Genomic DNA, 13332 nt, shown 5'->3' on the forward strand with positions numbered 1-13332 from the left:
GTTCTGGAAAACAAAAGAGGAATAGTCACTTTTGCAAAACAAAAGCCAAATGGCACACTTTGTGCCAATAGGCCCTTTGCACTTTGGTCGTATAGAGCAGATTCTCTAGAGAGGTCTAGAGAGAGCAGGTTCTCTAATATCCTCCCTGCTTCCATTCGTATACCTTGCGAAAGGACATGTGCGTCAAGTACGAAAAAATACGTACAGGATATCCGACAAAAATAACGTACTCTAAATGTTGACGTATCTGGTGGACATTAAGCGTTAGCGAACGCACACGCACCGCCCGGAACAGACAGTACAGTGTTTTGAATGTACATGCGGACAACTTCGATGTACACGCTAGCGACCTACACTTCTACATTGTCATAGTACGTGATTGGAATTATAGATAAATAGATCACGGACAATTTATAAATTTTTAGGGGCAATTTGAGATCCGGAGCTATTCATAAAAGATCTGACGCCCAGGCCTAACAACGCCAATGCTGGTCTGGGGCTCCATGCAAGATCTTACCTCGTGGGGCATCAATGATCATGGGGAAGTTGAGGGATCAACCCAGAACTGCATGGCAGGACCTGGTCAATGACCTGAAGAGCGCTGGGACTACAGTCTCAAAGAAAACCATTAGTAACACACTACACCGTCATGGATTAAAATCCTGCAGTGCACACAAGGTCCACCTGCTCAAGCCAGCGCATGTCCAGGCCCATCTGAAGTTTGCCAATGACCATCTGGATGATCCAGAGGAGGAATGGGAGAAGGTCATGTGGTCTGATGAGACAAAAATTTAGCTAAACTCCACTCACCGTGTTTGAAGGAAGAAGATGGAACACCATCCCAACCGTGAAGCATGGAGGTGGAAACATCATTCTTTGGGGATGCTTTTCTGCAAAGGGGACAGGAAGACTGCACCGTATTGAGGGGAGGATGGACCGGGTCATGTATCGCGAGATCTTGGCCAACAACCTCCTTCTCTCAGTAAGAGCATTGAAGATGGGTTGTGGTTGGGTCTTCAAGCATGACAACGAACCGATACACACAGCCAGGGCAACTAAGGAGTGGCTCCGTAAGAAGCATCTCAAGGTCCTGGAGTGGCCTAGCCAGTCTGCAAACCTGAACCCAATAGAAAATCTTTGGAGGGAGCTGAAAGTACGTATTGCCCAGCAACAGCCCCGAAACCTGAAGGATCTGGAGAAGGTCTGTATGGAGGAGTAGGCCAAAATCCCTGCTACAGTGTGTGCAAACCTGGTCAAGAACTACAGGAAACGTATGATCTCTGTTATTGCAAACAAAAGATTCTGTACCAAATATTACGTTCTGCTTTTCAGATGTATCAAATACTTGTGTCATGCAATAAAATGCAAATTCATCATCATCATCATCTTCCGCTTATCCGGGGCCGGGTCGCGGGGGCAGCATTCTAAGCAGAGATGCCCAGACTTCCCTCTCCGTAGATACTTCCTCCAGCTCTTCTGGGGGGACACCGAGGCGTTCCCAGGTCAGCCGGGAGACATAGTCCCTCCAGCGTGTCCTAGGTCTTCCCCGGGGTCTCCTCCTCCAATTTGTAGTGGAGATGAGTGGTACCCGGTGGGGTCTTCTGCTGTTGTAGCCCATCCGCCTCAAGGTTGTGCGTGTTGTGGCTTCACAAATGCTTTGCTGCATACCTCTGTTGTAACAAGGTATGCAACAAAGCATTCGGTTGTAACAAGGGGTTATTTCAGTCAAAGTTGCTCTTCTATCAGCTTGAATCAGTTGGCCCATTCTCGTCTGACCTCTAGCATCAACAAGGCATTTTCTCCAACATGACTGCCGCATACTGGAAGTTTTTCCCTTTTCACACCATTCTTTGTAAACCCTAGAAACGGTGGTGCGTGGAAATCCCAGTAACTGAGCAGATTGTGAAATACTCAGACCAGCCCGTCTGGCACCAACAACCATGCCACGCTCAAAATTGCTTAAATCACCTTTCTTTCCCATTCTGACATTCAGTTTGGAGTTCAGGAGATTGTCTTGACCAGGACCACACCTCTAAATGCATTGAAGCAACTGCCATGTGATTGGTTGATTAGATAATTGCATTAATGAGACATTGAACAGGTGTTCCTAATAATCCTTTAGCTGAGTGTGTGTATATATATATATAAACACACGCATGCAAAAATCTCTTATAATTTATACATTACTAACTAATGCATTTAAACTAACATGAACCTTAGAAATTATAATTTAATTATCATAACCAATTCTTCACCGAATTTTCCCAAATTATTAATATTAATCAACTAGTTCCTAGTTGGCTCTTACAGTACATTATTACACAGATTCCACATATCCATACACCATTTCCCCCAATTTTAAAGGGATTTTTGTTGTATTATAGTACAATTAAATTATATATTAATAATCCAACATTTCCCCTCCATGAACTGCCACTTTAACATGGTAGAGGGATTTGAGTACCCGAGTGACCCTAGGAGCTATGTTGTCTGTGTCACGGCTTCGGGGTTTGAGGAGCAAGGAGGAGCAGGAGAAGGCGTGGTGGAAGGTTATTTAATAGAATCCAATCGAACATATACAGCTTCACAAAGCGTAGCACAGCTCTACAAACAGGTAGAGACAATCACACACAAAGACAGGGGGAGCAGAGGGAACATATATACCGGGGGAAACAGCGATGATGAGGAACAGGTGCACTAAACGAGACACAGGTGAAATGTATGATGAGACGGTGGTGTCAGAAGGCCGGTGACGTCGACCGCTGGGGCCCGCCCACTGCAGGGGGAGGTGAACCAGCAGAGGTCGCAGTTGTCACAGTACCCCCCCCCTGACGCCGGCCTCGGGGCCGACCCGGGGGGCGCGGAGCAGGGCGGTCCGGCCGACGCTGATGGAAGTCGCGGACAAGGACGGGAGCCAGGACGTCCTTCACCGGAACCCAGCTCCGCTCCTCCGGGCCGTACCCCTCCCACTCCACGAGGTACTGGAGGCCCCCCGCCCGGCGCCTCGAGTCGACGATGGAGCGGACAGAGTACGCCGGGGCCCCCTCGATGTCCAGAGGGGGAGGGGGCACCTCCCGCACCTCACACCCCTGGAGGGGACCATCCACCACCGGCCTGAGGAGAGACACATGAAACGAGGGGTTAATACGGTAGTCGGGGGGAAGGCGCAACCGATATGTTACCTCGTTGACTCTCCTCAGGACTTTAAAAGGCCCCACAAACCGCGGGGCCAGCTTCCGGCAGGGCAGGCGGAGGGGCAGGTCCCTGGACGAGAGCCAGACCCGGTCGCCCGGCCGATACACCGGGGCCTCCCCGCGGTGGCGGTCTGCAGAGGTCTTTTGACGGCGGACAGCGAGCTGGAGGCGGGATTGTACTGCCTCCCATGTGCCCGCTGCCCGCCGGAACCAGTCGTCCACCGCAGGGGTACCGGTCTGGCTCGGCGTCCACGGCGCCAGGACCGGCTGGTAGCCCAGGACGCACTGGAAAGGCGTCACTCCCGTGGAGGAGTGGTGCAGAGAATTCAGTGCGTATTCCGCCCACGGCAGAAACTCTGCCCACTCCCCCGGCCGGTCCTGGCAGTAGGACCGGAGGAACCTACCCACTTCTTGATTGACCCGTTCCACCTGCCCGTTGGACTGGGGATGGTAGCCCGAGGTCAGGCTGACCGAGATCCCCAGGTGCTGCATAAATGCCTTCCACACCCTAGACGTGAATTGGGGACCCCGGTCAGACACGATGTCCTCGGGCACCCCATAGTGCCGGAAGACGTGTGTAAACAGGGACTTCGAGAACCGATCCACAACGACCAGGATGGTGGTATGGCCCTGGGAAGGGGGGAGATCAGTCAAAAAATCAACAGAAAGGTGGGACCATGGTCGTTGTGGAATGGGCAAGGGGTGCAACTTGCCCACAGGTAGGTGCCGGGGTGCCTTACTCTGGGCGCACACCGAGCAGGAAGAGACGTACACCCTCACGTCCTTGGCTAAAGTGGGCCACCAGTACTTACCGGCCAGGGCGCGCACTGTTGGCCCGATGCCAGGATGACCGGAGGAGGGAGATGTATGCGCCCAGTAGATGAGGCGGTCGCGGACAGACGCCGGCACATACGTACGGCCCTCAGGGCATGTGGGCGGAGAGGGCTCGTTGCGCTGCGCTCGGGCGATGTCCGCGTCCAGTTCCCATACCACCGGTGCCACGATGCATGACTCCGGGAGCACGGGAGCATCATCCACAGGCCTCTCCTCCGTGTCATGCTGGCGGGACAGCGCGTCAGCCCCGACGTTCTTACTCCCCGGCCTGTAAGTGAGAGTAAACACAAACCGGGTGAAGAACATAGCCCACCTTGCCTGGCGAGGGGTCAGCCTCCTCGCTGCCCGCATGTACTCCAGGTTCCGGTGGTCAGTCCAGACGAGGAAAGGGTGTTTAGCCCCCTCTAACCAGTGCCTCCACGCCGACAGAGCTCGAACCACGGCCAGCAGCTCACGATCACCAATGTCGTAGTTCCGCTCCGCCGCACTGAGCTTCTGGGAGAAGAAGGCACAGGGACGGAGCGTGTTACGACACCCCGTCCGCTGGGAGAGGATGGCACCGAGCCCACAATCGGACGCGTCCACCTCCACGATGAACTGGAGCGACGGGTCGGGATGGGCCAGGACCGGAGCGGTGGTGAAACGGTGTTTCAGTTCCACAAACGCCCGCTCCGCGTCCACGGTCCACCTCAACCGGGTCGCCCCCCCCTTCAGAAGGGAGGTGATCGGAGCCGCGACCTGGCTAAAGCCCCGGATAAACCTCCTGTAGTAATTAGAGAAGCCTAAGAAACGTTGCACGTCCTTGACCGTGGTTGGGGTCGGCCAATTACGCACGGCGTCAATGTGAGGCTCCTCCATAGCCACACCTGTGCTGGAAAAGCGATATCCCAGGAAGGACACAGACGACTGGAAAAACAGACACTTCTCGGCTTTCACGTACAGGTCATGCTCCAGCAGTCGAGCCAGCACTCTGCGCACTAACGAGACATGTTTGGCGCGGGTAGCAGTGAATATCAAGATGTCATCAATATACACTACCACTCCTTCGCACAACAAGTCCCGGAATACGTCGTTGACGAAGGACTGGAAGACTGAAGGAGCATTCATCAACCCGTACGGCATCACTAAATACTCGTAATGGCCAGATGTGGTACTAAAAGCGGTTTTCCACTCGTCTCCTTCCCGGATACGCACCAGGTTATAGGCACTCCTGAGGTCTAATTTAGTGAAAAAGCGGGCCCCGTGCATCCTCTCCACCTCCGCAGAGATCAAAGGGAGAGGGTAGCGGAACGGAATGGTGATCTTGTTCAGCGCCCGGTAATCGATGCACGGGCGCAAACCACCGTCCTTCTTTTTCACAAAAAAGAAACTCGAGGAGACCTGTGACTTGGAGGGCCTAATGTATCCCTGTTCCAACGCTTCCGTAACGTAGGCGTTCATAGTCTCCGTTTCGGTGCGAGACAGTGGATACACGTGACCCTTCGGGAGTGCGGCTCCGTCAACGAGGTCTATCGCACAATCCCCCAGCCGGTGTGGTGGCAACACAGCAGCCTTGGCTTTGGAGAAAACCGTAGCCAAGTCCCTGTATTCGGGGGGAATGGGCACGGCGGGCGCACTGTCTGGACTCTCCACCGAGGTCGAGCCAACGGAAACACCCAAACACCTACCCTGGCACTTCCGCGACCACCCCGACAGACGTCGACTAGACCAGGAGATGACGGGGTCGTGTAGGGATAACCAGGGGAAACCTAAAACTATTGGGAATGTGGGTGAGTCGATTATGTGAAAGGATATGGTTTCACTGTGTCGGTTGTCGGTAACCAGGAGGAGGGGAACAGTGCAACTCGTGACCAGACCTGACCCTAGTGGCCGGCTGTCTAGAGCTCTCACGGGCAGGGGGTTGTCGAGGGCCTGGAGGGGTATGCGTGACCGCAGGGCAAAAGACTTATCCATGAAATTTCCGGCTGCGCCTGAGTCTACCAGCGCCTTACACCGGGAGAGCCGCGGAAAGCCGGGGAACCTAACAGGGACAGTGCACATAGAGAGGGAAGAGGTTAGTGGTGAATGTGCATGTGCTACCTGGGGTGATGCGGAAGTGCCCTGCCTGTCACCTCTTGACTCGGGGAGGGAGGTGCGGTGCGGCGCGGTTGTACGGCCTCGTTTCCTCTTGGAGGCACTCCGCACCTCTCCTCCCCTACACCTGCCCGACAGCGCAGCCGCCCCCAGGGCCATGGGGACGGCGGCGTCTGGTTGGCAGGGTGGAACGGGCGGGCCTCTTCCGGGACGTCCTCGGGCAGCTAGCAGGTTGTCGAGACGGATGGACATGTCCGCCAGTTGGTCAAAGGAGAGGGACACGTCTCGACAAGCCAGCTCCCTCCGGACGTCCTCGCGAAGGCTACACCGGTAGTGGTCGATCTGAGCCCGCTCGTTCCACCCCGATCCCGCTGCCAGGGTCCGGAACTCCAGAGCGAATTCCTGCGCCGATCTCGTCTCCTGCCGTAAGTGGAACAGTCGTTCACCCACCTCTCTCCCTTCGTGTGGATGGTCGAACACGGTTCGGAAGCGGCGGGTGAAATCGGCGTAGCTGCCCTGGGTGGGCTGCTCGGTGTTCCAGACGGCGGTGGCCCACTCCAGGGCTTTTCCGGATAGGCAGGAGACGAGCAAGGTGATCTTCTGAGCCTCGGTCGGCGCAGGGTGCATCGCCTGGAGCGCGATGTCCAGTTGTAGGAGGAATCCCTGGCAGCGGTCCGCCGCCCCGTCGAAGTCCCTGGGCAAGGGGAGATGCAGTGCCCCCATGCTAGGCGGCGAGGAAAGGGCAGGCGGAGAAACGGCCGGTGCTGCGGGGGTCTGCTGGCTCAGCTCTAGGCGCTGTACCGCTTTCAAGACGTTGTCCATTGCCGCGCCTAGGCTGGCCAGCATTGTTGAATGTACTCGGACCGCCTCCGCAACACCGACCTTGCCTGTGGCTCCTGTAGGCTCCATATCCTTGCTGTATTTCTTAGGTGTGTGATTCTGTCACGGCTTCGGGGTTTGAGGAGCAAGGAGGAGCAGGAGAAGGCGTGGTGGAAGGTTATTTAATAGAATCCAATCGAACATATACAGCTTCACAAAGCGTAGCACAGCTCTACAAACAGGTAGAGACAATCACACACAAAGACAGGGGGAGCAGAGGGAACATATATACCGGGGGAAACAGCGATGATGAGGAACAGGTGCACTAAACGAGACACAGGTGAAATGTATGATGAGACGGTGGTGTCAGAAGGCCGGTGACGTCGACCGCTGGGGCCCGCCCACTGCAGGGGGAGGTGAACCAGCAGAGGTCGCAGTTGTCACAGTCTGGGGCTATATGACCCTGGTAGGGTCTCCCAAGGCAATGGGTCAGACTAAGAGCGGTTCAAAACCCCCTTAATGAGGAAAAAAATTATGAGTTCCGTGACCTCGCCCGGTATAGCGCAGCCGGGGCCCCACCCTGGAGCCGGGCTCAGCCCGAAGGAGCGACATGGGGCCACCTTCCCGTTGGCTCACCACCTACAGGAGGGACCATAAGGGGCCGGTGCGGAGAGGATCGGGCGGCAGTCAAAGGCGGGGGCCTAGACAACCCGATCCCTGGACACGGAAACTAGCTCTAGGGACGTGGAACGTCACCTCGCTGGCGGGGAAGGAGCCTGAGATCGTGCGTGAGGTTGAGAGGTTCCAACTAGAGATAGTCGGGATCACCTCTACGCACGGTTTGGGCTCTGGAACCACACTCCTTGAGAGAGGATGGAATCTTCACCACTCTGGAGTTGCCCATGGTGAGAGGCGGCGGGCTGGTGTGGGTTTGCTTATAGCTCCCCAGCTCTGCCACCATGTGTTGGAGTTTACCCCGGTGAACGAGAGGGTTGTTTCCCTGCACCTACGGGTCAGGGATAGGTCTCACTGTTGTTTGTGCCTACGGGCCGAACGGCAGTGCAGAGTACCCAACCTTCTTGGAGTCTCTGGGAGGGGTGCTAGAAAGTGCTCCGACTGGAGACTCTATCGTTCTACAGGGTGACTTCAACGCCCACGTGGGTAATGACAGTGACACCTGGAGGGGCGTGATTGGGAGGAACTGATTGTGCTAGTTTTTGTGCTAGTCACAGTTTGGGCGTGATTGTGCTAGTCACAGTTTGTCCATAACGAACACCATGTTCAAGCATAAGGGTGTCCATCAGTGCAGGTGGCACCAGGACACCCTAGGCCGCAGGTCGATGATCGACTTTGTTGTCGTTTCATCTGACCTCCGGCCGTATGTCTTGGACACTCGGGTGAAGAGAGGGGCGGAGCTGTCAACTGATCACCACCTGGTGGTGAGTTTGATCCGATGGCGGGGGAGGAAGCTGTACAGACTCGGCAGGCCCAAGCGTACTGTAAGGGTCTGCTGGGAATGTCTGTCCGAGTCTCCTGTCAGAGAGATCTTTAACTCCCACCTCCGGCAGAGCTTCAACTGGATCCCGAGGGAAGTTGGAGATATTGAGTCCGAGTGGACCATGTTCTCCACCGCCATTGTCGAAGCAGCCACTCGGAGCTGTGGCCGTAAGGTCTCCTGTCGAGGCGGCAATCCCGGAACCCGGTGGTGGACACCGGAAGTAAGGGATGCCGTCAAGCTGAAGAAGGAGTCCTATCAGGCCTGGTTGGCTTGTGGGACTCCTGAGGCAGCTGACGGGTACCGACAGGCCAAGCGGACTCCAGCCCGGGTGGTTGTGGAGGCAAAAACTCGGGCCTGGGAGGAGTTCGGTGAGGCCATGGAGAAGGAGATTCTGGCAAACCATCCGGCGCCTCAGGAGAGGGAAACAGTGCCCTACCAACGCTGTTTACAGTAGAGGTGGGCAGCTGTTGACCTCAAATGGGGATGTCGTCAGGCGGTGGAAGGAGTACTTCAAGGATCTCCTCAATCCCACCGTCACGTCTTCCATTGAGGAAGCACAGGATGAGGGCTCAGAGGTGGACTCGTCCATCACCCGGGCTGAAGTCACAGAGGTGGTCAAGAAACTCCTCGGTGGATGAGATCCGCCCTGAGTACCTCAAGTCTCTGGATGTTGTGGGGCTGTCTTGGTTGACACGCCTGTGCAACATCGCGTGGCGGTCGGGGACAGTGCCTCTGGGATGGCAGACCGGGGTGGTGATCCCTCTTTTTAAGAAGGGGGACCGGAGGGTGTGTTCCAACTATAGGGGGATCACACTTCTCAGCCTCCCCGGGAAAGTCTATGCCAGGGTTCTGGAGAGGAGAATACGGCCGATAGTAGAACCTCGGATTCAGGAGGAACAGTGTGGTTTTCGTCCAGACCGTGGAACATTGGACCAGCTCTATACCCTCTACAGGGTGTTGGAGGGTTCATGGGAGTTTGCCCAACCAATCCACGTGTGTTTTGTGCTTTTTTTGTCGTGTTGGCCCCTTCAAGCCAGGACCTTCAGCATGCACTGGGATGGTTTGCAGCCGAGTGTGAAGCGGTGGGGATGAGAATCAGTACCTCCAAATCCGAGGCCATGGTCCTCAGTCGAAAAAGGGTGGCTTGCCCACTTCAGGTTGGTGGAGAGTGCCTGCCTCAAGTGGAGGAGTTTAAGTATCTAGGGGTCTTGTTCACGAGTGTGGGAAGGATGGAACGGGAGATTGACAGACGGATCGGTGCAGCTTCTGCAGTAATGCGGTCGATGTATCAGTCTGTCGTGGTGAAGAAAGAGCTGAGCCGCAAGACGAAGCTCTCGATTTACCGGTCAATCTACGTTCCTACTCTCACCTATGGTCATGAGCTTTGGGTCATGACCGAAAGGACAAGATCCCGGATACAGGCGGCTGAAATGAGCCTTCTCCCCAGGGTGGCTGGGTGATCCCTTAGGGTGAGAAGCTCGGTCACCCAGGAGGAGCTCAGAGTAGAGCCGCTGCTCCACCACATCGAGAGGGGTCAGCTGAGGTGGCTTGGGCATCTGTTTCGGATGCCTCCGGAACGCCTTCCTGGGAAGGTGTTCCCGGGCCCGTCCCACCGGGAGGAGACCCCGGGGAAGACCTAGGACACGCTGGAAGGACTATGTCTCCCGGCTGGCCTGGGAACGCCTCGGTGTCCCCCCGGAAGAGCTGGAGGAAGGGAGAGGGAAGTCTGGGCATCTCTGCTTAGACTACTGCCTCCGCGACCCGGCCCCGGATATGCGGAAGATGATGGATGGATGGATAATCCAACATTTTAGTATGATAATTGGACAAGTCTACACCCTTCTTTTAGTACCCATCATATATGGTGTCTATCTGTGTTTTTTCCACATTTTCCAACTTTAAAATTGATTTAGTCAGGAGAAATTATTTACAGAAAGTATTTGATTGCATAAGCATTCACACCCTTTGATATGACACACCTGAATGAGCAGTGGTACAACCAATTGTTTTTAAAAGTAATGTAAGTAGTTGAATTGAGTCCACCAGTGTTAAGGTGTTTCCGATAATTACAGGTTTGTCAAGGACGGCCCGTCCTCAAAAACTGAGTATCTAAGTGAGAATGTCAATATGGGGCCACCAAAGGCCTAAAGCAACTCTAATGGAGCTACATTCATCCACGGCTGAGGTGGGAAACACATATTTGAGATAAATGCATAATGTTCACCTAAGGTCCCCATCCAACTATACAGATACTGAGCAAGTTCTTTTAGAAAACTGGGAAAACATGGCTGTCAGATGCCCATAGCTGCTAGAGACTCATGGCTTTCTCTCTAGGTTTCTTCCTACATTTCGGCCTTCTTAGGGAGTTTTTCTTAGCCACAGAAATTCAACACTGTTGTTGTTTGGTCCTTGGGTTTCAGGCTGGGTGTAAAAAACTGCTAATGTAAAAAGGGCTTTTTAAATACATTTGACTGATTGATTGATTTAATTACTGCCAGAGGTACCTCTACTAAATATTGACCATATGATGTGAAGAATTATGCAATTCTAATCTGTTATTTTTCCTGTGAAGGTGCTAGGAAGTTGAGCAAAAAGGGACGTATCAAATAGAAAGAAAACCACAAAAAACAGATTGCGATTTGTAATTTCATCAGCACCACAACTGGCTTGGGCAAACAAACATATAAGTACAGCAATCCACAAAGACAACAGGACGTGGGCAACATAAATAGGGTGTGCGATCAGGTGAATGGGACTCTGGTGTGTGTGGAGTGTGTTGCTGCCATCATTCCCATTTCAGCGGCCAATCTGACTGTGTGTCCCTCTCAAGATAATCTGTCTGGTCAGGGTTGAGTAATTTGTTTTTACAGCCTGGGAGCTGAGGCTCTCAGCTAGCTCAACACCTGTTTTTGACCTTAAATAGCCTGACTGAATTTTTGTTCCAGTTGCCTTTGTCACACCACACCACTTAACTACTTACAGGTGACAGACAACAATGTCCATTTTAGTTGTACTTTTTTATGTTTGGTATATATGCAATTGTATGGCCATAGAATGCCATGAAATACATAATTTTAGATTCAATAAAACAGAGCAATGACTAGGACATGGCTTCTGTGAAAATCTTCTTTTGGATCAGAAATCTTACAAAACATACTGACAAGATGTGAGTAAACACTTCTGTAGAATAAACATAATTAAAGAAATTAACTAATTAATATGCATAACTGCTGTAGTTGAAGCTAATCAGTGAATTCTAAACCAGTGTAATGGGGCTATCATTCAAACAGCTAATACTAGCTAGTTAGTACATTTTAAGCTGAGTAATTTGTTTCATAATAGTAATCTAATCAACAGTTTTGCTAAAAAAGTGTGAAAGGCTGCAGTGCAGCAGTACAGAATGTGGTCTAATTGGCTGAAAGTTAACATTTATCACCAACACACACACACACCTTCCCTGTTTTCTCCACGTGGGTTGGTCACTTATAAGGGCTGACACTACTAGTGAAAAATATCACACAGAGAAGTGTTAGCGCATTGTTTACTTGCTTTAATTTTGATGCTGGATTTCGGATTTTATAAACTGACGTTTTGTTGCCTTGGCTTTGTAATATAATTCACTTTTACTACTGCTATTTCCATATGAACCAGTTTTTATTCAAAGCAATATAGGGAAGAATATTTTAATAACTTTTAAGGGGCGTATGCTTAAAAGATGTCTTATACTGAACTTCTAGTGAATTTCACAGGGCACAATACGGAGGAGTTTACCATTACAGGATTTGACCAACTCTCCCACCAGAAGCTCCTGGGCTTCCTCATCTTCTTCACTTATTTCCTGGTGCTTCTTGGAAGTGTCACCAACATCTGCATCATTACGACAGACAGGCGACTCCACACACCAATGTACATCCTGATCTGCAACCTGGCCTTGGTGGACATCATGTACACTACCAGTGCCAGCACCACCATGATCTCTGTACTGCTGGCTGAGGTCAAAACCATCTGCTACTACTCCTGCATCTCACGCATGTACATCTACCACCTGGGGGACATTGAAGAGTGTCTTGCACTGTCTCTGATGGCTTTGGACAGAACAATTGCCGTCAGCTCCCCTCTTCGATATCACAGCATCCTGACCAACCCACGCATCTTCCTGTTGATCATTGCTTCCTGGTTGATAGGGTTAGGAGCAGCAGTGATGTTAGCAGTACAAGCAGACAGCCTTCCATACTGTCAGCCCATCATCAGATACGTGTTCTGTGACTTTCCTGCTATGGTTAGAGCTGCCTGTGTCGACCCTGAACCTTATTGGATGCTAGGCGTCATCTTGGGTATTTGGTTGCTTGGTGTACAGTTCACACTTATTTTACTGTCGTACATGAAACTCATCTACACTGTACTGAGGCTGCCCAACACTGGGAGAAGAGTGCAGTTGTTTAATACCTGTATTTCTCACATCATTGTGGTGTCGAGTTACTTCACTCCCAAGATTGTCACTTGGTTGTTGACTAGGATAGGCGTAACACTCAGTCTGACAGAGCGTAATGCCATACTGATTATAGCTACTCTTTTAACCTTCTCTGATCAACCCTACAGTCTACTGTCTAAAGACCAAAGAGATTAGAAGGAGATTCATTCAGATACTGACAAGAAAAGCAACTCCAAAATAATGAGATTGTAAAAAGAACAGATTAAATACAAGCAGCACTCTGTTTTTATGCGTTTTGCATAAAACATACATTTCAATAGAGCTAACATCATCAGAGTTCCCTTTGAATGTGATCTGCATGATTACAATAAGATTGGCTTTAGTCCAGGTGTCATTCTGATAATGTGTACATTTACTTAAGAAATAACTATTCATTTTTCCATCTCCATTACACTTTTGTAAATGCTGTACCCCTGAAAAGT

The 13332-nt window shown here is 52.0% G+C and overlaps 1 protein-coding gene across 1 annotated transcript; it reads left to right on the top strand.

Moving 5' to 3' along the window:
• Positions 1–12133: 12133 nt before the first annotated feature.
• LOC105007277 (olfactory receptor 10G4-like) lies at positions 12134–13091 on the top strand. Its single transcript, XM_010866152.5, is given in 2 exon segments — positions 12134–13000; positions 13002–13091. Coding segments are annotated over 2 exon segments (957 nt in total).
• The last annotated feature ends 241 nt before the right edge of the window (positions 13092–13332 follow it).

This window comes from Esox lucius, chromosome 7, assembly GCF_011004845.1.
Source record: "Esox lucius isolate fEsoLuc1 chromosome 7, fEsoLuc1.pri, whole genome shotgun sequence".
In the NCBI taxonomy this organism is placed as follows: domain Eukaryota; kingdom Metazoa; phylum Chordata; class Actinopteri; order Esociformes; family Esocidae; genus Esox; species Esox lucius.